This window comes from Lactuca saligna, chromosome 3, assembly GCF_052625555.1.
Source record: "Lactuca saligna cultivar CGN05327 chromosome 3, ASM5262555v1, whole genome shotgun sequence".
Taxonomy (NCBI): Eukaryota; Viridiplantae; Streptophyta; class Magnoliopsida; order Asterales; family Asteraceae; genus Lactuca; species Lactuca saligna.
Genome location: NC_136419.1, coordinates 28,054,974 through 28,079,812, shown reverse-complemented (window position 1 = coordinate 28,079,812; position 24,839 = coordinate 28,054,974). Strand labels below are relative to the sequence as shown.

Here is a 24,839-nt window from a genome sequence, read left to right as displayed (position 1 = left end):
TGTAGGAGATGTTGGTAAATCGGAAATTCATGTCAATGGACCATTGATGGTTATTTGTTGGAGTCTGGGGCAGTGCTTTGGGAACGCGATTTTGTGGTTCAGTTCAACAGTTGCAAGGTGAGTTATCCTAATTATATCAACAGGGTCTAAGGCACCAAGGTCGACCCTTTCTCACATTATATACCAGTATTGTTTGATATGTTTATTGATCTGTTAGACCTGCATCCTGGTAGATAGGATGGTATTATGCTTAGTGATCTGGTTTAGGTCGTTATCCTGGTATGTAGGATGATGCTATGTTTAGTGACCTGGTTTAGGTTAGTATCCTGATTAGGACGTTGATATGCTATATGATCTGCTAGATCGGTTTGTTTATATATGGACTGTTATGTGATTATCTGTTTATGTGCACATGATTGTGTTAGTAAAGGGGTTGGGATGAGGCGGATCCTGCTTCGTGCTGTAGGCCAACATACCCAGGGTGGACTGGATAGACTTCAGACCCAGGAGGGCACATAGTCAGGGCGAAGGCTCAGCGAGCGGTTCAGATAGGCTGAAGGCCCCATGAGGGCAGTCCAGATGTGTCGAGGCTTGGAGAGAGGACCAGATAGACTGAAGGCCGGTGCGGGCGGTCCAGTCATACTGTAGACTCAAAGAGTGGACCAGGTGGACTGAAGGCCCATTACGGGCGGACCAGTCACTTTGTAGACTCGAGATGCATGATTGTTCTGTGTTTGATATATGATATGATTATGGTATTATGAGGTTGATATTTTGGGGGAACTCACTAAGCTTTCGGGCTTACAGTTTCAGTTTATTGTTTCAGGAACATCAGGAGATTGTGGCAAGGCAAAGGCGTGATCGTACCGCTCCTCATATTTCATGATTTTGTGATTGGTTCTAAGGATACTCTGATGTTTAATCTATTTGAAAACAAATTGTACTAATTGAATGTTTTAAATGAATTAAAAAGTTTTAAATCGGCACGAATTTTATGGATGTTACATAGTATTATCCCTTTCAAAGCTAATTCACATAACATTTCAAATTCTCTATCCTCTTCCACCTAACATTCTTCATTATCACTAGATGAATTAGAGTCATCACTATCCATCCTACATAATACAAATAAAAAGATGTCAAGCAGTAACACATAATATAAAATGTAGATGATGTAACGACAAACAATAACACATCATATAAAATTTCGAATACATAATGTCAAAGGACAACACATAATATCAAAGCATAACACATATTATCGAAGCATAACACATAATGTCAAAGAATAACACAGAAAACGATAAGACATAATGTCAAATGCCAAGTCATTATTTCACAAGTAACTTAAGAAACTCCATCTTTGCTTCATCAGTTGTCAAAACATAAAAGCTTCATGATTTTGCTTTTTGATAAAGACAAGTAATGCTTGTAAAAATTCGTTGGAACCTTCACGAAAATTGGGAAACTTGATGACAATGACCATGGAATCTGCTATTGTTGGGGGAAGGATTGTTTTGTAGATAAGTTTGTGTGCTTTTTGTTGATATGACATCCAATAAAGCATCTACTTTTTCCTTATAAATTGAAATTTTACTCTTGGTTGAACGGTTGTTGGAAACAATCTTAGACCTCTTCCTTTTACTTGAACTGCTTTCATCGAAACTAGGAAAAAGAGGCTCATCATCATCTAAATTGATTTCATCACTATCTCCTTTTCCCTCTATATTTTCTTCGTTCGAATTGCTATTGTTTTGAAATTGTAACGGTATGACAACCATCAATTTCCGATAAAGTCAAATTCAAATAAAGTCAACAGGTCATACCGGCCAACTCATCTAACCCTTGTATATTAGGGTTTACATTATGTTACTATTGTACAACTCACTATTTTAATAACAAGTTATCTCTTGGGAAGATCATCCGTTCAAAAATTCCAAACCCTAATCGGGTTAAGTGATGAAACTATTCGATAAAACATTATTCCATACCCCTCGGGGGCATATAACCATCATAACGTAGCTTAACGGGGTGTAAGGACCTTGCGTTGCGAAGCTAAACATCCAAAAATGTCACAAACAAAGTCTCTCTCAATCTCTCTTTATCAATCTATCTCTCTCCCAAATCTCTCTCACAATCTCCTTAAACTTTTTATAATGATTTGGGGGCATCCTGACCCTTAATTTAGCCAAAAACCTCGCAACACGAGAAGAAATCTTGAAAACCAACTTTATAGGGGCGAACCCTCTTAGGGTCGAAACCCTAAGAAGCGAAGCCCCTATGAACTTAAGAACCGAAGTCGAACCGAGAGAGGGAACCGAAATAGAAGCAAGAGAAACCGAGAGAAGGGACCGAAACAACAGCAAGCGAAACCGAGAGAGGGGACCGAACTCGCTAAAACCGAACTTCGCATGACCGAACCCGAAACCCGGAGGACCGAACTTACCTTCGCCTTCGCCTCTTCGCCTGCGAGATTCCTTGGACCGAACCACCTTTTGGTTCTCTTCCACAACCGAACCCACCTTCGGTTCTAGACTCTCAGGGACCGAGCCCTCGGCTCCAAAATCAGAAATTTCACAGATTTCGCCCTTCTTCCCGGTTTTCGACCATTTTCGCGTTTTAAGCCCGTTATTCATGATTTTGATGTGAGATTTTCACCAAAAATCATATTTTGACATATAAGACCCTAAATATTCATAATTTAAACACATTTTAAGGAAATCTTTATTTAAGAATAAAATCTAGTGGGTAAGATATTAAGGTGGAATGTTGACTTTACCTTAATGTTATGACACAAGCAACCCACCACAACCATTCCAGGGCCATACTCAGTCACTATTCCTCCATACTTAGTCAACTAGTTGTCCTTTCACACTATTTCACCAGCCCATAATCAAATCAAAGGGCTAGAAATCTTCACTTCTCCTCCCATATTATTCACTCTTTCTCAAAGAAGAATCAAACCCATTTCTCTCTCACTTTCTCTAAACTCAAGTTTGGAGGTTGTTCTTGAGCTTTTCCCTCCAAGTCTGGTAAGTGACTTCATCCTACACTTTATTATCTTACATATTTTCACTCAGCTCATGGATTCCTTACACAAATAACATCATATTTGTTACTAGATCTTCGAATCCTCAAGTATCTCCCAAGTGTTCTTGACTTGGAAACCCTTTTTCTTCATCATCTATCTACTGAAATCACTCAAGGTGAGTTCATACCCTAACATTTTCATCTTTTCTTCAAATTTTAGGGGGAGAATACAAGTTAAAACACCAACAACATAACTAAACTCAAAAATCAGCTTTCAACAGAAAAGTTAATGTTCATTCACGAACTGTTTTGGACATCTTAAACTTTTTACTTTTCAAAACTATATTAGGTGAAAATATTTCAGGTTTATACCTTTAAAATGACTACTTGCACATGTCCATACGATTTTTCTACAATTTATTGTGATTTTTACAAAACTGCCTATCACTGTAGTTACGAATTTAGACTTGTCTGTAAATATGAACATTTTCACACCAATTAGGAGCTTCTAAAAATCATAAAAAAAATTGTGAACAAACTAGACACATTTTATAAACTATCAGAGCTTACGGATCTGGTTTTCGATCTCGTATGATTTTTCTAAATCAATGTATAAATGGTAAAAACAACTTACAGATTACAACTTTATTAACACTTTGTAACATGTTGAGCAAAGTGTAAATCTTTGATGTCTTCACAATTTTCATGTGTTATCTGTCAGGATAAAACTATATTAAAAAAAACGTTCACTAAATTGTAATAACTATTTATTATTACAATAAATGCATGTTGAAGCAACATCCACATAATTACGTTTAGCTATATAATCTACTTATACAGAAAATGAATATTATACATTACGAACATTTTGATAAACTATAATAGGTATAGTTTATTTTACATAACATTACAAAAGAGTACATTTCTACAAACAAAAAGGGGTTTTCAATTTCACACTACGTAAATCTGTTAATGAATAAATTTGTGAGACATTCGCTTCACGTTATTTCCAAAGTAGCACAACAAAAGTCCTATAATTATAACCAGAATCTCTTGTAAGGAGAACGTGATAGTTGTGTATAGATCTATATTGGGTTTGACAAACCCACACCTTAGTTGCATGCAATAGCCAGACCGGCAGGTTTGGGGTGACAAATGTCATTAACATTTCGACGCCTGAAGAACGTCGTATACAAGGCCAACTAAGTCATAGTATGGTTATAATAACTCACATGGGGTATTAACAAACATAAGATTTACGGGATTTCCATTTAAACTAACAAGTTTATGTCGATTTTAACTTGCATGATTCACGATTTTATATGGAAAAATACTAGTATACTATTAGTCTTGACATTTAAGACTACAATACATTTTAAAAGGGAAAATATTGGATTTTTTTTGGAACAAACACTACTTTTACAAAGAAGGGTTTCAACATTTCATTCAAAAAGCTTATGAACTCACCAACTTAATTGTTGACACTTTTTCAAAACTACTTGTATTCTCAGGGAATCAATAAAACTAGTAAACAACGACTTTTGAGGATGGAACGCTAAGACGTCAATCATTGTATTTTTGTCAACATAATGTAATTGATTTAGAAACATGTAAACTCATACTATGACGTAACTTTTTCAATTATAATTATGTTGGTTGTTTGTACTTTGAGCACTATCATACTCATTGTTGTGATACTATACATGAAGTTCTCCACCCCCGAATGTTTCCGTCATCTTTGGTTTAGGGGTGTGACAGATTGGTATCAGAGCATTGTTTATAGTGAACTTAGTATATCAAACAACGTAAGATATATAAGCTCTAAATGTATTGGGACTAAAAGTCTCTGATTAAACAATTTTCAAATAACTATACTTTTGGAAATGAAATAGTTTCGTTATAAAAAGTATAAGTACGTACATGCATGCCAGTATAGTGACACATCTAGGATAAATCACGAAAAGTAAAATAAAAATGGATGAGTTGTACACTAACATTATGCCTCGGGGTATGTACTCAAGTCTAGGAGGAATATAGTCTAATCAACTATATTCGTCCGAGAAGTGACTAGCATATGTCGGGGGATAGTTGTAGTGGGCAACCAGTCCATTAACCTACCAACCCTCATACAAGAACCGCAATTAGAAACAAACAAATATTTAAAATATTATAGAAGTATTTTATGTTACTAAGAGTACAAAAATATTTTGTTTATGAGCCTCTTACACCCCTATTGTCCAAAATACCCTTTGGTCACACTTGGTCAAAACATTGGTTAAAGGTACTGATGAGCCTCATACTTCTATCTAGTTAATTTTGGCTTAACACATGTCAAACTAAAAATCATAATTCATGAAAGAAGTCTAAAACATCACTTTTCCCATTTTACCACTTAACTCCAAGACACAAATCAAGGCTTTAATCACTATCCAACATTGTCATCATCCAATAAGGTCTAAAGCCCATTTCATTAAAGTCCTGACCTTTCCTAAATTCATTTATTGTTCACAATCCTGAAATGTGATGTCTTGTAGAGCTCAATTACCATACAAAAACTTTGTTCTATATATTTTTGAAATTTGAGAAATAAAATAACCAAAAAGTTCGAAACTTGTAATTTTTTTAAATTGTTTTTTTTTTTTTTTCAAAAGCTAAGTTCGAAAATTATTTCTTCTGAAAAATTGTTTGACATTCCAAACTCCTTGTTTCAATAGGTTGAATAATTCATATATAATTCAAATATTTTTAATTTTTTTGATTTTGGAATTTATTTTTCATGTTTTTAGGTTGTTCCAAATTTGTTTATATTCTCTAGGTTGTTCATTAATTTCAAACCCGTTATTCACGTTAGATATACATAAAAATATATAGAGAAGATAGAAAAGAAGGGAAAAAATTAAAAATCCAATCTTCTTCATTCAAAATGAAGATTTAAGAAGACGATTAGGGAAAATATATATATATATATATATATATATATATATATCATTATTATATACAAAAATGTTTTTGTCTTAATAAGGGTACGTATAATTCACGCACGTCTTTTCTTTGGCGCGTGTTATTGACGCTAACCTTTATTTTTTTGGGCGTGAATTTTTTAGTCGGCTTAGGTATCGTGAGTCATATAGTAGCTTTGCCACTTCTTCTTCCAGAGATCTCGATGGTGATGGCAGTGTCGACTTCATCATAGTCCTGAAATCCATTTAAAACATAATATCAAATTTGGAGTTACAAATCCAAAATCAAAACCAAAATAGATGCCAAAATTACTTCAAAATTGCAGTTAGAAATCAATCACTAATTCCCTGCTAAGTTTTCCGTTTCTTGGCTAGCCTTCTCATTTTTTTTCTTTATTGCATTTAACACACACGTAGATACACACATATCTGCACAAACAGGTACCACTTTAACCCTTTGTTCTTATTCTTGTACATACACCACACATGGATATACATATACATATACATATACATATACATACCTGATGTATCCATACACACAATTGGCTTCAATATTTCTGCCATTTTAATATTAAGCAAAGTATAAGAGAGAACCACAGGTTCTCCAACTTGCCTATTATTTTCAACCATCACACACTTCATCAAAATGTATAAGTCAATAACTCATGATTTTCCACATCATTCAACACTAACACTCCATTAGTTCCACAACTTCTCAATGATAATCACAATTTTTAAAATATTCAAGAAATGAATCGAAACCAAAGATAAATAGAGAAAAAGAAAGAAAGAAATAGAGAGAGGATAAGTAAAACCTGGTTAAGAGCTTTCGATTGATAATCATTTTGAATAATATGACCTGCATAAGAGAATGAAAACAGAGTTAAGAGCAAAAAAACCCAAACTATGGATATGTTATTTACATCCAAGATCAGTCAAAAAGTTAAGAGCTCTCGTTTGATAATCATTTTGGATAATATGAACTGCAGAAGAGAATAAAAACAGAGTTAAGAGCAAAAAAACTCAAACTATGGATTTATTATTTATACCCAAGATCAGTCAAAAACATCATAGTTCATTCACAAGATAAAAAAGAAATAAAGAAATCGACATGTATATGTATTTCAAAACCTTGCAACCCTTCATCTAAGATTTTCACATCTAGGTTTGATATCTGAAACCCTAGATGATGTATTGCTTTCTCTCCCTCAGGATGTTGATAATTTCAATTTTTTGTTTGGCCAATAAAGAAAGATGTTATACAAAATTAGATAGAAAAGAGAAAAGTGAGAAGAGAATGGGAAATAAAAAGATTTAGGTAAAACTAACTGCAGGGAAACCTCTTGAGTTTCTAACGATTAAAGCAGCGATGGTGGTGTTGATGGTGGTGCGGTAGATAAACAAACGACTCATGGGTGGTTGATCGTAGCATAATGAAAACCGTAAAAATAAAGTCCAACAAAGATAAAGAAACAGATTTCAAAATACCAAAATCGAGAGAAACATAAATTAATCTTACCTTCATAACAGACGTCGATGTAGCCGAGACGTATCCAGGCCTTCTTCCTTCGGTAAGGTTTCCATCAGTAGAGGATTTATAGTTTCAATATGGTGATTAACAAGGATAGGAACAAGACGGATTTAGGAGCAAAATTGGTTAGCTTTTAGGTTTTGTCAATGCATACCATTAGTGACGACGGTAGTTTTGGTTGCTGGTGGCATCTAGGGCATTTAGAGAAAACGGGGAGGGAAGTGTATCCTCTTGATTCAAACCACCTCTCCTTCCCTGGGCTCCGATGTATCGTTCTTTTTGCGTTTAGATTTTTCAACTTGATGATTAATTTGGAATGGATACTTGTGGAATAACAATAGGGTCTGAAAGGCTATAGGGGCGGAAGCCAAAACCAAACCCTAAATCGCAGTTGAAGAATGAGAATGATTTATCGAATAAACCTTATCGAGGAAGGAATACAATATTTCATAATTGAATTTTACGTATTTTCGGGATAAATGCATATGATTGAGCGAGAAAGACGCAGAGACACGGGATAAGGCTAGCCGCATAAAACTGTTGTACATGGTGTTGTAAAAGTTATACCTCTTAAAATTCAAAAAATGTTGAATATGCTTTATAATATAGTTAATATATATATATATATATATATATATATATATATATATATATATATATATATATATATATATATATATATATATATATATACTAGCCGTATACCCGCGCAAAGCGGCGGCGAAAAATAGTTACTCATTCGGCAATAAGTTCTATACAGAAACATGTTAGATTTCAAGTAACACAAAACATATGCATATTGTTATCAATCGGTTTTACGACAACAAATAAATGTAACCCTCGCAATACAAAAGAAACTAAATATTTTGGTGTTTAGTGTACGTTTATAGTCCTTCATTTTAGAAATTAGGGCACATCCAATTTATGCTTTTGGAATCCATTATACACACATTGTGTGCAGTTTGCAATGGTCCGAACGTCAACCGATTGAAATTTAAAGAAAAAAATTACAATTTTAGAATTTAAAAAAAAAAACAATTCCAAATTGTGTAAGAGAATTTGCATGTAGCATTTACGAGCTGTTTGGTCATTCAAGCATTGTTTATACATAAGGCATTGAAAGTTTGTAATGTTATCGCCTACTACTTTCGAAGTGTATTGCTTAAAAAAATATATTGTAAGAAAATGAAAACAAGAAAACAAACAGGGAATACATAAGTGATAAGGAATCTCAATGAATTAGATCAGGTGAGTCATGACAGTCAAACAATGCAATAAGAAAATTAATATATATACCAGATCTCAATTGACATGTATAAGAATCAGGGTACATATATTCCAAAACTTTAGTTGACTATATATTAGCTTGAACATTCTCTATTGTATACCCTCCACCTCCATTACCTACAAATTGAGTAAAAAAGAAATGTTAGGCCTGACATTATTTGTGTATAAGCAAGTCTGTGAAGCAAAAAACTCATTCAATATTTTAAAAATCAAATTCAAATATAAACACATGTGTGCACTCCTCAATCAAACCCATTTCTGAAAGAGGGGGAGGGGTTGGGGGAATATTATCAGTTTTGAGAGAAATAGTAATGTCATTAATATCTTTTGCAACAAAACAACCTATTCTTCAAAATTTAAGACACACTAAGCCCATTAGACTCGACAACCTACATGTATAATTTATAAAAATGATTGTTTTACCCTATTCTCGGTTCATCTTATTATTCAATAAACATAATAGCCAAATTTAATTACATTCAGAACTTCTTGCTTCAGTGACCATCACAAGCTACAAGATATGAAGAAAAAAAACTGAAACTAAATCATAACAACTTACGTATATGATAAACTCGCCACCACCTGTGATAAACCTTGAGAGGCATAACCCACATGAGTAACAACAAAGCCAAAAAAAAGCTTAAAACTGAACTCCCTTTACCGTGTTACCTCCGAAAAATATGGACGTGTCCTGATTCACCCAAGCTGTTGTTGCATGCTATTTTTCTTCAACATTATCTTCAAAACTAAGATTATTATTGCACAATAGCCATAAATGTTGAAGAAATGAGTCAAAAGCTATTAGTCCACTATACACTTTTGATGCCCAATATAGTATATAATATATCCCGTATCAAACATGAATGCGTAACAAATACTCTTTATTATTAAAGGAAAAAACAGACTATTTGTGATTATTTTTCTGAAATAGATGAAGCCGGAAAAAAAACCTAAACTAATACCTGAATTTTTTACTAATAATGGCTTAAAGAATCATTTTAGGAACAATTTAGAACAAATACCTACATGATCATTATAGAATCCGATAGATTGTGGGAAATAAAAAAAAAAATCATAGTTCAAGACTTTTGAACTCCTTTAGTCATCATATAATAAAATAGACACTAAAAAAAATTAGAAAATATGAAATCCAAAATATAAGAAAAAGAGATGCTACCAGTTAGGCTTGTGATGACTGGTCGAAGTTCCTCTCCCCATTGACTTAGACTGCTCCATGACTGACAAGCTGGTGGAGGAGCAGGATATAGAGGCGAAGTAGATTCAGATCGTCCTTCAATGACAACACATAATAGAAAGGCTTCAAATTTCTTAACAAACAATTTGAAATATTATAACTAAACTCATTTTCGGTGAAGTATTACCCTTAACTGAAGTAAAGCCTGTCGAGAAATATTGAACCCTTAACAACTTATTTAACACAAAATTATGTATCAGATCTCTCAAGTACTTAGAAACCAAATATCATACAAGACAATAGATTTGTGCAGAGTAATAGTGAAGAGAGAGGTTCGAGATTCTTGCATGCAAAATTTGAATAGAAACTACTTGGTGGTGAATCGATGCCGGTGGTTTCTGGATGTAGATCCAGATCCATGGTTTATGGATCTATAATCATGTTGAACTATGGATTTCATCTCTCTTTTCTCTGTTGTTGAAATGTATTCATAGCTCCACAAATATGTTAAAGTTGAAAAAAAAATACTGTATATAATAAGCAAATGACTTTAGGATGAAATCGTTGCACAAAATCATATTGCAAATTATAATTAAATTAACAAATCCTCGTGTATCTTCTCATTGGTTATTGGGGTATATCCATATTTGTAGAGCAAAACCCTACACAACCATGAGGAAATCTGAAAGAAAAATACGTGAACCTAAAATCAGAGAGAGCTAAAACATAAAACATCAAGAAATTTGAAAGCCTAATACCAAAAAACAAAACACCTTAATCAGAAAAAAGATAAATCAGAAAAACCCAAGAAATCAAGATTATTCAGAAAAAGGATAAGAATCAAGAGCCACACACGAAAGGATAAAGTTCAAAAACTTTCAATTTAGTTTACACCATATCCGCCTTCCAGAAATCTAATGATTCAAGGTCTATGATTTTCTTTATATATCTTAGATAATTGAAGTCATAAATCTGAAATATGTTTATGATTAAACATACCAGGTCCAGAACATGGAATTGATGGTGATATACGGCTAGGGTTTTTGATGCAAAGGGAGATGGAGGGACTCGATAGAGTGATGGAGAATGAAGAGTCCGAACTCATGGAAGCAAACCCACAATCAAAACTTTAAAATATATTATTTACCTCTAATTGGATAAGAAACACATTCCTCATCTTTATACTTTAAACCCCCAGGCCCCAATAAAACTCCAACTTGTTGCCGCCAATCCTTTAATCACTTCTTCTGTTTCTTTTCTTCACCATTTATTGTTGTTACAACTGCAAAAATATTCAAAATGAGAACAAAACTCCTCAAAATTACAAGTGATAAAGCTGTAAATTCAATTACATTTTGAATGAAACAATAGAGAAGGGGGGAGTCCATTACCTAGATGACAAAACGAAGAAGACGATTGTGATTTCCATAAAAACCCTGCAAGAAAAAATTTGAATGTGTTGCGTAAAACAACAAAACCCATAAAAATCCACAAAGAGAGAGGGTGGGCTTGTTACCTGGAGGACAAAACTGAGACAATGATGGTGATTTTAATATCTTATCTCAGCATTTGATCCTGCTAATACGATTATACGAACCTGTTTAATAACTTGTAGCGCTACTTTAAAAAATGGACCATGTACCAGAGAAAAAATATAGAAAGTTTCGATTTCCTTACGTTGATGACATGGGTGACCACTGACCAGTGATTTAAGGCGGTAGTAAGAGGGAGAGAGACCCCAATGGCGGTGTCGATGCGGTGTTGTGGAGATGGTGAATAATGATCGGGATGTTAGAGAGAGTAGATAGGAGGGATGTGGTGGCGATGATAAACGGTGAGAGAGAGAGAGAGAGAGATTAGGATTTGAGAGACTGAAAATGATGGAGAAGACGGTGCCAAGTTCCTCGATTTAGAAGCTACTTTAAACAAAGGCACGAGAAACCAAATGATAAGTTTGGGCGGATTCAATTTTGTTAAGAAACATGGGGAAGGCGTCCGATATATCGGGAGGAGATAAGAGCCAAAGTAGTATAGAAAGACTTGTAGATATAATAGATAATATTATTATATTAAAGATCAGTTGTACTTTAAGCATAAATATTTGAACGTTTTAAAAAATATTATTATTTTATTCAATCTATTTTTAGTAATAGTAGGATTTCTTTTATAAGATAGTAAAGATATATATATATATATATATATATATATATATATATATATATATATATATATATATATAATGAAAAAGTTGTTAAAAATCCAAAATTTTGAAAATCGTTATTACTAAGCTTGATGAACTTTCATGTTAGGTTGTTATTGTGTAATATTTTTCTTAGAAAATATGGTTGGGTTAATGACTCTTGATTATAAATGAAAATGTTTTATTTCTTATATGTTTACAATAGGACTAGCTTAGATATTTGTGTATTACATAATTAAAACAAAAATTAAATAGAAGTAAATTATATTAAGGTTGTCTAAAACAATATTATCCAACAAGATCCTACCAAAATGATTGAACAACATGATAATAGGGTGAAAACAACATGATAATAAGGGTGAAAATAAGGATATTATGGATATCCAAATATGAAATAACATAGCTCACATAAAAAGTGAGGATGCAAGTTGAAGAGTTCTCTTTTGTCCTTCAGTGGAAATTTCATATGGACATTACAACGTTGGTAAATCATAATATTTCGCATATCATCTGGCATGTTCGTGTTCATATTCATTTTGTTTCACTATGTTGAAATCAGAATATGACTGAATACCAAGAATCCAAGAAGTGTAAACTAAGATCCAATCTTCAAAAGTTATAGTTTACCTCCTAATGAAGTTGGTAACCAGGTGAAATATTCAACCCACTAAACTTTGCACCAACCATTGTATCCAAGAAGAAAAAGTTTTCCAATTGTAACAAAATTACCATTTTATCCCTAATACATATATTCATAATTTTGTTTGTTTACAAGGTAGTTGGACTGTTGGCATTTCTAGGGTATAATTGTTGGGTTGTCAACCCAACAAATGAAAAACAAAAGTATATAAATAAAATAAAATAAAATAAAATGTTGCTTAGTATACCTAAAAGATATTATAGCTAAAGTCACAGGTCGAATATATAGGGACACAAAACAATTGTTATACACCTATTTGCATAGGATGTAAAACTTAGAGATTATGAGGTGTTTGACTTAGTTTTTTAAAGCCAAAAATTCTTTTTGAAAAAGAAAAAAAAAACGAAAAATGTTTGGTAAATTAGTTTTAAAAAATTACTTTTGGAGTTTTTATACAAGGAAAATCAATTTTTTGGAAAAATCATGAAATCCCGATTTTTTGTAACTTTTCCAAAAAAAAACTTTTGGGCTTTAAGAAGCTAAACCAAACACCTTCTTAAAATAAAAAATAACAATAAGAGGATGATAATTTTTAATTATTTAAAAAGAAAACTAAAATTATTTAAAAAGAAAACTAAGACTAGGCTTTTTCTTTTTTGAAGAAATTAGATTTTGAGAGAATTCATGTTCCACGTTATATTCAACTACACGAAATTGATGTTTAGATAGTTTTGTACCTGGCAATATTATTATGCTCTAATATTATTTTTACTTGTCAATAAGTTATTTTAACCATATCTAACTTTATCAACCGTAATCCAAATAAATTCTTAGAATAATATTGAGAAGTTGCATTAAATTCAATATAAATATTCCCAATAATATTCAATATTTATCATAAAATCATAAAACGAATATGTTATTTTATGTTCACATCCAATTAACTCCGATTTTTTAACCAATTTAATGTTTGTTACTTGTATTAATTCATAAAACAGTTATGAATTTTATAAATAAAATAAATTTACTATCAGTCAAACCAATTTGCGTGGCTATTCATTAAAAAAAAAATTAAGCACTTTATTAAACCAACATATAAATCATTAGATTAAAAACAAATCATCGAAATATATGTTAATTTTTTTATTAATACTTGTTAACGTTATATGTTATTTTTTATTTCATGATTTAATAAATTTCATCAATATATTATTATGATAACAGTTTATCTCAATTTGTAGTTTTTAAAATGTGGATAATAAATTAATAAAAGTTTAATTTAATACTTTTTATTCTTATATTTTTTTTAATGATTATAATATTTTATAGATGGATAACTTTTTCACATAAGAAAAATGCTTTTAAAACTAATTATAACTCAAACAAAATCTTAAAAATTGGTATTCACTTTTATATTAAATCCTATTTTCCAAATACATTACATATTTGAAATGCATTTTAGTTCTAATAGAGTTCAAATGCAAATATATTTACACATTGCAAATACTACCAAAAATCCCACAATCCCAATACCCCTATATTCTTTTGTTTTATAAAAAAGGTTTATCGGATGATATAAAAGTTAATCTAAAAAATATGTTTTTGGCTTCATAATCAGTCTTCTCAAACGAAGTAACATACCCCTTGGCACAGGTCAATGGACATCCAAACAACTCCCAACAAGACACCTTGGCGACCGTCAGTTCGACCAAGATCTCCTCCATCTGACAAACGATCAAGCTCCATGATTGCAGACGTCTACTCTATCTACGCAAGTCACTACTGTCCAATAGACAGTATGGCCTTGCGACAAAAGGCAACAAAGGTGATGCTAGTAGCATTAACACCTCAACCAATCACAAGCTTTGAGATAGTGAAGAGCACGATCATCTAATCAATGCATCTGATCCTTGTCGGATCTAACATCTTTATCTACTATATAGACTGGCTGTGAGACCTAACTAATATATCCTTTGTCAAACGAAAAAAACTAAGCTCTCTATCACCCATACTCTCACTACACCATTTTTCTCAAGTCGCTAACTTGACTGTCAGAGCGTTTTCTTGGGAACCCAACATATAGAATAGTTGACATATTCATTTCAGTTGTGACCTTCCAGATCACTATCATCGCAGCAGTCGAGAAGACCTTCCAGAGATTTAGTCACATCAATATATATATATATATATATATATATATATATATATATATATAGGAGTAGGATCAAATGAGAACACTTAAAAGGTTAAGAACGCGAGAACAAATCTATACTATGTAAATATTTAGATCTAAGGCTATTACTAATCGGACTATTTATGTAAATTCTTAAACTACTGACATTAAAGTATAACTTTAAAATTGTCAAAAGGGTATAAAAGTAATTACAACTTTAGTAATTCCTATAATTTCTCAATCTCACCTATTTCCTTTTATTTTCCCGTCTTTATCATCCTCCCTCTCTTGTATACCTAGGGTTTCATTAACAAATTCGCCTCTTTTCGTCATCGTCATCTCATGATGTACCAACCATCGAGGCTCATCCCTCGTCTAAATGTCAGTTACACACAGTGTTTCCCTCTTTGAATCCTGATCGATTTCAACTACAACAAGGTTTCACTTTCTCTTAAACAAGCAAACAAAATGGATAACACGAGGAGGATACAGAGAGAGATCGAGAAGGGGGGCGATGTAATAGCGGTGTTAGAGGCGAAGTTGTTGATGTCGCACTGTATTGGGCGGCCCAGCAAGCCGATTATGAACCTGGTACTTCAAAGTTGTGGTTATCGTTATTATACATGCCTTTCTTCTTCTTGTTCTTCATGTTTTGATTTTCTGAGATTAATTTCTGATTTTCTCCTATGAGTTTCTGTATGCATCTGTTTTTATAGAACTGTTATTGGTTAGAATGTTGTTTGTATGCGATATATGTTTGCAGATTAATGAATTGTGATTGTGTAATGTGTAGTTAAGGACTAGATGGGTGTTTGGGTGATGTCGATGCTTTCTTGTTGTCGCAGGTGCCTGGGGGTGGGAAGAAAAATAAAAGTAGATGATTATGTGCGTTCGGTTGGGAGTGGTATTAACCAGGGGCATTTTTGGTACTTTTCTTTTTCTAAACATGTCTGGTCCTGGTTTGATCTTTCTGATGGCTTTATTGATTGGTTGGATCATAATTATATGGCGAAAGAGGGAAGAATTAATTGTTCAAGGCGAGATCGATATGGGGATTTTTTGACTGAAGGGTATTTTGGGAATAAGGTTAAGAATTCTATGGCGGTGGTTGTGGGTTGGTTCTTGTTGACTCAGATTAGCCGACATAGATTCAAGAAGATGGGTGGGTTCACAAGGATTAAAGGTTTTTTAACTGTACAGGGAGGATAAAGAGCGAGGGCATTTTTGGAATATATAAGTTTTTTTGATGAATTTTGCGCCTGGTTTGATATGCGAGGTGATAGGATTGAAGATTTTCTTATGTGACAAGCCTTAAATGAAGTTCTTTTTTATTATTTTGTCAATTCTTGGAAGCAAGGGCTTTGTGGTCATTCTACTATGAATTTATTCATATGTATTCATTTATGAATAACGTTGTAGTCATGTGTGAATGTTTGTATTTATTTATGATAGAATGTGTATTAATATATAAATAACAGTGTATTCATTTGTGAATTGCAATGTATTCGTATGTGAATGATTATATTTTTTTTTTATGAATAGTAGTGTATTCATGTGAATGGGTGTATTTATTTATGATTAGATGTATTCATTTTAGGAAAAAATGATAATTTTTACACTATTTTTTATTTTTCAATTTATGAAAAATGCATTGAATTATTTGTAATTTAATGTGTTTTCATTTATGATTGGAAGTGTATTGAGTTGAGATTGGACTTATATTCTTTTTTTTTTTGAAAAACAAAAACGTGAATAGTAGAAAATAATATTTTTTTAAGATTTTCTTTTCAGATTTAATATAAAAGGAAATATTAATTTTTTTAGGTAATTTTTTTGAAATTGTCATAAATAATTTTTGGGAAAAATCATAAAAAAAATATTTATATATATTTCATTAACAAAAAGTAAATATTAATTTTGTTAGGTAATTAAAATCATTATCCCTAGATTTTAGGAAATCATTAATTAATATTTATATAAAGTTACTAATATACCCTTATAAAATGATTGGTCAAGAACTGTTCTCGCGTTCTCAACCTTTTAGGTGTTCTCATTTGATCATCTCCTTATATATATATATATATATACATATATATATATAACTACATTGTGGTAATACAAACAAGGGATAATGACTTCAGAGGGTAACATACTTTTGATTTTGATCACATTTGGTCACTGAACTTTTTTTCATGATCTATTAACCCTTTAACTTGTTGATTGGTGCAAATTTTCCCCTTCCGACTGGTTTTTGCCTGTTTCAATGAATTTATTGATCCTACGTGTCAGTTTTGATCCTAAGTAGCATCTAGGGTTCTTGTTATTAAAGGAGGGGCGTTTGTTGTTCATTTATTGTGCTCTAATACCCCGTTGCCCTAATACCCGATGGCTTCCTCCTACAGCATCTCATCCTCCCTCAATCGATCAAGCAAGAAATCCACAGTGAATGATCCAAAAACTTGTGATTGTGGGTTCCCTGCACGTATTCTAACATCAACAACACCAAAGAATCCAGGGAGGCATTTCATGGTGTGCAATGAGGTAAGCAATTTCACTTAAATTTTCCCTCTTTTCTGATTCATTTATTCCAGATTTGAAATCTCACTTTGAAATTTTATTGTGGAAGGGTAAATGCAAATATTGGAAATGGTTGGATGTAGAACCTGTACAGATGCCTTTAATGGAAGTGGTGGAGGGAATGAAAGCTGAATTAGTAGCATTGAAGACCGAAGTAGAGAAGGTGAAGGAAGACATGGAACAAATGAAGAAGGAAAAGTACTCTGATGCCATTGCAATGAAGGAGAAAATATATAAGTTTACCATTGGATTTCTTTTTCTGATCATCGTGTATATGATGAAATGAAGTCACATGATGTATTGAAAGATGTTGTTAGAATAGAATAGAGTTGTTATCTTAACTTCTTGTTGGAATGGAATGAAGTAACATTGATTGTAATGGAAAATTTAATTATAAAGAAGCATACATATTAACTGCATACATATTAACTTTGATTGGAATGGAATCACAAAGAATGGAATGAAGTAACTTTGACTGGAATGGAATGACCAAGAAATATTTTTGACTGGAATGGAATCATAAGGAAGCATACATATAACAATGAATACATATTTGATTTTGACTGGAATAGAATCACAAAGTAGCATGCATATAAAGAATTAGTTTTGACTGGAATGGAATCACAAAGTAGGATGCATATAAAGAATTAGTTTTGACTGGAATGGAATCATAAAGTAGCATACATATAACAAATGCATATAATAAAAAAAGTAAGTGAATGTGGTGGTTGGATTCATTGTAATACGCCATTAATATTCTACAGTTATATAAGTTTTTGTCTGCATACACAAAAGTAGTTTCTAGGTAACACAAAAGATTCCTGCATAGACAAAAGAAGGGCCACCATGTGCCCATACACCCACTTGATAGTACCATAGAAAAGCATAATAAAAAGACTACTACTTTGTCTTTACATCACAACTGCCTTACAAAAGATATTCCTACCCACCCACTATTATCCCCTAAATTAATCAATAACTGAAGGGTTATCTGCATTGCTCCCAACCCCAGGTATCTGCCTCCTTAATGCTTGTTTGATAATCCGTTCAGAATATTTCCTCCTTCCACTTCTACTAACTGGGACCCTTCTTCTTGGCATGGGGGCAGGTGGTGGTGGAGGAGGTTGTTGGGCTGCAGGTGGTGGTGGAGGAGATTGTTGGGCTGCAGGTGGTGGTGGAGGAGGTTGTTGGGCTGCAGGTGGTGGTGGAGGAGGTGGTGGTCCTTCATTGCCCCTGGATAAACTTGGGTCTGCTCCACTGCCCCTGGAAGAACTTGGTACTGCAAACAAAAATTAAAATGTCAATTTTTTGTTCAAATGATGTAATTTTTTAAAAAATATTCACCTGATGTATTGCTTTGTTGGTTAGATGGACACTTTTTCTTATTGTGACCTGGTTCCTTACAAATACCACACTTTATTATGCTACCCCTTCTTGAGACAGTTTGTCTACTTGATCCACTCAACTCTCGTTCAATTGCATCCCTCTTCCTTTTCACAGATGGCCTACCAGGTAATCTTCTTCTTTTGGGAGGCAAAGGCTTATGGTATGGAACATCTGGCCACATTTCACTACTATTGAGAGGATTAATGCTATATTTGTAGCATTTTAGGTAAGCCTCAGTAGTGTATGATTGGGACACATATGCCTCAGCATCATGATTTAAGTAAGATATTGTTGCCACTCCATGTAAGCATGGTATCCCTGTAAGTTGCCATATTCTACAGGCACACTTCTTTGCAATTAGATCCACTCCATATGCAACATCAGTGAATCTAACCTCATACTTTTGATAACCACAAGGAGTAACTCCCCACAATCTGTTTAAGCATATTAACATCAGTGAATCAATAACACATCCTCATAATTAACATAAGCATATTAAAGTAAAATAATTACCTCTGTTTAACCTTCAGATGTTCTATACGCTTCCTAATAGTTGGACATATAAGCAAATCCCATTCCATTCCTTCAACTCTTTGAGTGTATATCCTTTCCATCACAAATAACCTAATCTCCTCCAGCATAGTGATTATAGGTCTCCTTCTAGCATGCCTAATAGCAGAATTGAAACTCTCACTGACCCCATTCTCCACTGCATCACAGTCTCTTCCTTCTTGAAAGAATGCCTTAGACCAGGTAGTAGGATCTCTGTCTATAAGGTAATCATAAGCATGAGTATCAATAGATTTGATGTTCTCCATTACACCTCTGAACTTCTCCACAGTACTAGCCCTTACAGCCCTCCAAAATAACTTTATGTATTGTTGACCAGTAAACCTTTTATTAAAATTGGCCAGAATGTGTCTAGCACATTGTCTATGTTCAGCTTCTGGACATCTTTCCTTAACTGCTTGTAATAACCCCTACAAATCACAACATCATTATGAGTGAAAAAGCATAAAAATGAAGCATAAAAATGACCTAGTACTAACCTTGTGTCCATCAGAAAGAAGGGTAATGCCTGCACCAAGACCACCATTAATGTCATCCATAAGCAAATCTATGAACCACTTCCATGTTTCTTTATTCTCAACACATACCACAGCCCATGCTAAAGGGTAGATGTGGTTGTTTGCATCTCTCCCAACAGCTGAAATAACTTCTCCTCTAACTATACCCTTTAAAAAGCAACCATCAAGCCCAATTACTGGCCTGCACCCTTCTAACCAACCATCCCTTACAGCTTTGAAACACACATAAAACTTAGAAAACAAAGTTGTGGAATCTGGCATGATGTCTACATCCAATCTCACAGTAGACCCAGGATTTGACCTGATAATTTCCTCACCATATGACCACAATCTCCCATAATGTTCAATTAAACTTCCTTCAATCTCTTGTAATGCAAATTTCTTTGCATTTCTGCATTGCCCCACACTCACATTTATGTTGAATGTTGTTGACACTTTAGCTTTCATCTTCCTTGCACTCATTTTGGGGTTCTCTATAATTTGACTCATAAAATGTTTCCCTATCCATCTATAAGTTACAATTGACCCAAACTTAAACACCCTACAACAATTATGTTCATTCACTAGAGATTTGATCTGAAAAGTCTTTTCTTTACCCATCCAGGAGGCCCATAGTCTGAAAGGGCAAGATGGTGACTTATTCTTTTTGCAACATTTCACTAACACTCTATCAGAGTCATTTTTTTCAAACCATAGATCATACCCATTAGCAACTGCATAATTGCTTAACATATGTTTAAGCTCAGTAGGGTTAGAAAATCGCATACCTATAATTGGTTTCATCTGATCCCATGGCTGTCTCTCATCATACACAGGGTACTGGGGTGGCACGTATTCATCATCTTGATCTTCACTCTCTATAGGTTCACAAAGGATGTTTAAAAATCTATCACGTGCAGTTTTGTTTGCTGGAAATGGATAGGTAGCATCATCTTCTTCATGATCAACAGAATATGAATCTTGAATAACTGAATCCTCATCTTCATCTAAGTCTTCGTTTTCACTTTCACTTTCCTCAGCCTCAATCCAGTCGAAGATAGGTTCATTATGGTGATCCACATATACATTCATTCTCTTGTCATTAGCATACGCCAAATCCAAAAATTCCTTGTAATCACCGTTGTTCACCAGTGTATGAATTCCAAGACCTAAAGACTCTTGTGGAAGGCAGAAATAGATGTCTTTGCTTCTCGAGTTGGTGAGCTTGTGAAGGAATTCCATGAATTGCTCATACCTAAACCCACTGAAGTCAACATCTCGCACTGATGCTCTGTTGGGATCAAAGTAAACTAAGGGATTGGGTGCAAACTGACCATTGTAGTGGAAATCCACTACAATGAAGTTCTGATCAGTAGGATTTGGAGATGATGCCATAGAACGGTTGAAGGAGATGAATGATCGATGGAGAATTTCGTGACCTAGTCGAGTTTAAGGACCAAATGAGACTTCGGGGTGTGGTTTAATGAGACGGAGACGAAAAATCGGGCCCTACATGCCACCTCTTTCGCCACGTAAGATAAAAAATACACGTAGGATCAATAAACCGTTTGAAACCGGCTAAACCCGGTCGGAAGGGGAAAATTTGCACAAATCAACAAGTTAAAGGGTTAATAGAGCACGAAAAAAAGTTCAGTGACCAAATGTGATCAAAATCAAAAATATGTTACCCTCTGAAGTCATTATCCCTACAAACAATTTAAAATATTTTTATATTATAGCTTTTAACTCACAATACTTTATATAAATCATAATATGCTTTGAGAATATATAATTTTTATCTACAAAATGAATGTTAGTTTTTATCGCAATCTCAAATAAAATAAGATGCATTTAATATTTTTATTATTAGAATATGAGTGTTTTTATATCATTATAAAGTTTTTTTTTCTACATCTCTCTAAAAGAAAACATTAAGCAATATTGTAATCTTTACATTAACGTAAATATATCACATTGTTCGTCAATTAATATTAGATTTATTATATAAAATATCATTAGTTTAAAAAATATAGGGGTGAGCATGATGCGGTTTGGTGCGATTTTAAGGACAAACCGAACCGCAAACCGCAAGGTGTGGTTTTTGTATTCTTAAAACCGTTGGGTGCGGTTTTCCAATGGTTCGATTTTTCGGTTTCCAAATTTGGTTTCAGTTTGTACGGTGCGGTTTCGGTTTTAAACCGATTCTAAAATTTGGTGTGGTCTTTGATGTTTTTTGGAGTATTTTTTTTTTTAAAAAAAAAACACGATAACAATGTGCATGTAAGCTTGTGTGGTGCAATTTTTTTCACTTTTTGAAACCATTTATTTGTAAAGGTTTATTTTCAATACAAAATAAATTATATAAATCAAAAGTTGTAAGTGACTTAATATATACAATGGTTGACTAAGAAAAAAAAATTTGAATTTTGGTTTACTAGTTATAACCTTATAACATATGATTAATTAGTGAACTACTTTGTTGTGGTTTTAACTATAAAAATAAAAACAAAATAAAAAATAAGTTTGGAAAATGATTTGGAATCCCGATTAAATGGTTAAAATCAACTATCAAAGTCTAAAGTCCAAATATAATATGTATTAATATTTCTTAGTATTTTAAAAAAATATGTATATATTGTAAAATATAAATATAAATTAGTGATATTTTATAAATCTTTGGTGCGGTTCGGTTTTGATGGACTAGTTTCTTGGTAAAAACCGCACCGACCCGCAAACCTTCGGTTTTTGCAAAAATGAAATCCGCACCATTGGTTTTTGCATCGGTTTCGGTTTATTGGTTGCGGTTTGTTGTGGTTTTGTCGGTTTATTTTTAGTCGGTTCGGTTTTTGCTCACCCCTAAAAAAATAAATTAAATAATTTTTTTGTCATTGTCATTGAAAAAAAAATGTGTTTTTATAATTCAATTGTAACTTTTGTTTATATTATATTTAGAAAGATACAACTTTATATATTAAACAACTAAACTCTATACTCATGACTATTTTAAGTGTATAGTTATATTTTTTTTACGACACAAGAAATACACCTAGTATATATAAGATAATATTTAAGAGGAAAATCTTTAAAAATGGTCCCTATGATTTCCAAAAGAATTCGGTTTCGTCTTTATTTATTTTTTGTCTTCAAAGATGAACCCTGTGATTTAAAAACCTTTAGTTTTATCTCTAACTTTGTCATTTGTCTTTTGTTAAGTCTGAACATGTGCAAGACATGCGAGGGAAAACCCATCTTTTACATACCACATAGACCATTTATGAAATTTTGGGGGTAAAGACTATTCAAGATTTAAAAATTGATTATTTGTTATCTGGAATAAAAAAATACACAAACACCATATGGAAGTCCGAAATCCGCATATAGTCGGATAATCTCTTATACAAGATAGGTTATTAAGATTCACCCAGATCGAAAAATAAGAATTCATCAAAGCAACCACCAAAACACACTTCTTTTAGCCCATAATCTTGATAAAATCTAACATATCATCAAGATGTTGCAGCCATGGTTATTACTCAAAGCTCATAAACATATAACTACCCAAATACAATCACTTATACCAACTCGAAGGCAAATAAGCATGAGCATAATAACCAGTTTTCCAATGATTCAACACCACAACTTCCCTCACTGCCCAAAACGAAACAATCATCGCACTAACCATAGTTGCTCTCTATATCATTTAATCTTTTATCCTAACAATAACTTGCGTTATGAAAGGCAACAACAACCCTACAGTCATGAACACAAATCCAACATACAAACCTTTAACACCAAACTGCATCCTAACACCCTTAAAGAAGAAAATCAACTTATTCGGATCCTTTCTATCCATAATGTAACACTCCGAGTTCATAAGTGCAAGTTCAGGGTGCTTGGTGTAATTAAGAAGGATCGACTCGACGAGTCCATGGATAGACTCGGCGAGTCGAGTCGCAATTTTGGACGCGAGTTAAGTGATCAACTCGTCGAGTCGGTAGCTGGGACTCGACGAGTTGATGCTGAAGAGAGAAAGCCCTAATTCTGGGGGTTTTGCCGTATATAAGGAACATAACAACCCTTCTTCAGCCTCCTTACCACCCTTGAGAGCCTACAAACCCTAGAAATCGAGTGGAACTCCATTGATAGAGAAATTGGAGCTTTGGAAAGGAAATCTTGAAAAGGGAACTTGAAGACCAAGGGATTACAGCAAGGGAGTGGTATAGATCCGAGGTCTACTTCAGTGGGAGCTTTTATTTGAGGTAATAATCTGTTGCTTAAGATCCTTTGCATCTAGATCCTTTGTTGCTTGAGTTTTGTGGCATTTCTTGAGTTATTTCGGGTTTGGAGGTTGGATCAAAGATTTCTACCTTAGATCTGGACTTGAGATGGTCCAGAAGATCATAAAGTTTAAGTCCTTGGATGATTGGTGAAGCCCCTTTTGTCTAAAACCCAAGCCCTGGGGTGCTTTGAGTTTATATCTCCTTGATATCACGTAAAGTTTGCAACTTTACGTGAGGAATAGCTTGCAGAAGGGTAGATCTATGGACTAGAGCCCCTGTATGGCTCGGAAAGCCACTGTACGGATTAAGAACTAGAGGTACTCGGCGAGTTGGATGAAGATAGACAGGAACTCGACGAGTTGGAAGAACAACTCGGCGAGTCTGTTGAAGATTGCCTTGGACTCGGCGAGTCTGTTCTTGGACTCGGTGAGTATGGTCGCGGAGTCCTAACCTTTTTGGTTGAGCTGTGAATCGGTGAGTTGAGGGACGACTCGATGAGTTGAGTAGGAG

At 33.5% G+C, this 24,839-nt stretch overlaps 3 protein-coding genes across 6 annotated transcripts; 1 reads left to right on the top strand and 2 right to left on the bottom strand.

Moving 5' to 3' along the window:
- Positions 1 to 5,926: 5,926 nt before the first annotated feature.
- Positions 5,927 to 7,985, bottom strand: LOC145033496 (uncharacterized). Of its 4 annotated transcripts, XM_078982091.1 has the most exons (6): positions 7,679 to 7,985; positions 7,513 to 7,559; positions 6,809 to 6,852; positions 6,515 to 6,606; positions 6,304 to 6,419; positions 5,927 to 6,225 (listed from the first exon to the last, which is right to left on the bottom strand). In XM_078982091.1, exons 1-5 carry the CDS (start codon positions 7,713 to 7,715, stop codon positions 6,331 to 6,333), a joined length of 309 nt encoding a protein of 102 aa, XP_078838217.1. In that variant the 5' UTR covers positions 7,716 to 7,985; the 3' UTR covers positions 5,927 to 6,225; positions 6,304 to 6,330. The 4 variants fall into 4 exon arrangements, 1 of the variants encoding a protein (XP_078838217.1); XR_013677590.1 differs by having other exon boundaries at positions 6,515 to 6,629; positions 7,513 to 7,982; XR_013677591.1 differs by lacking the exon at positions 6,515 to 6,606 and having other exon boundaries at positions 7,513 to 7,981.
- A 9,401-nt stretch (positions 7,986 to 17,386) lies between these two features.
- LOC145033494 (uncharacterized) lies at positions 17,387 to 17,937 on the top strand. The gene is made up of 2 exons (XM_078982090.1): positions 17,387 to 17,560; positions 17,646 to 17,937. Exons 1-2 carry the CDS (start codon positions 17,405 to 17,407, stop codon positions 17,880 to 17,882), a joined length of 393 nt encoding a protein of 130 aa, XP_078838216.1. The 5' UTR covers positions 17,387 to 17,404; the 3' UTR covers positions 17,883 to 17,937.
- Positions 17,938 to 18,908: 971 nt separating this feature from the next.
- Positions 18,909 to 21,444, bottom strand: LOC145035299 (uncharacterized). Its single transcript, XM_078983866.1, has 3 exons — positions 20,032 to 21,444; positions 19,496 to 19,962; positions 18,909 to 19,416 (listed from the first exon to the last, which is right to left on the bottom strand). Exons 1-3 carry the CDS (start codon positions 21,442 to 21,444, stop codon positions 18,909 to 18,911), a joined length of 2,388 nt encoding a protein of 795 aa, XP_078839992.1.
- Between the last annotated feature and the right edge of the window lie 3,395 nt (positions 21,445 to 24,839).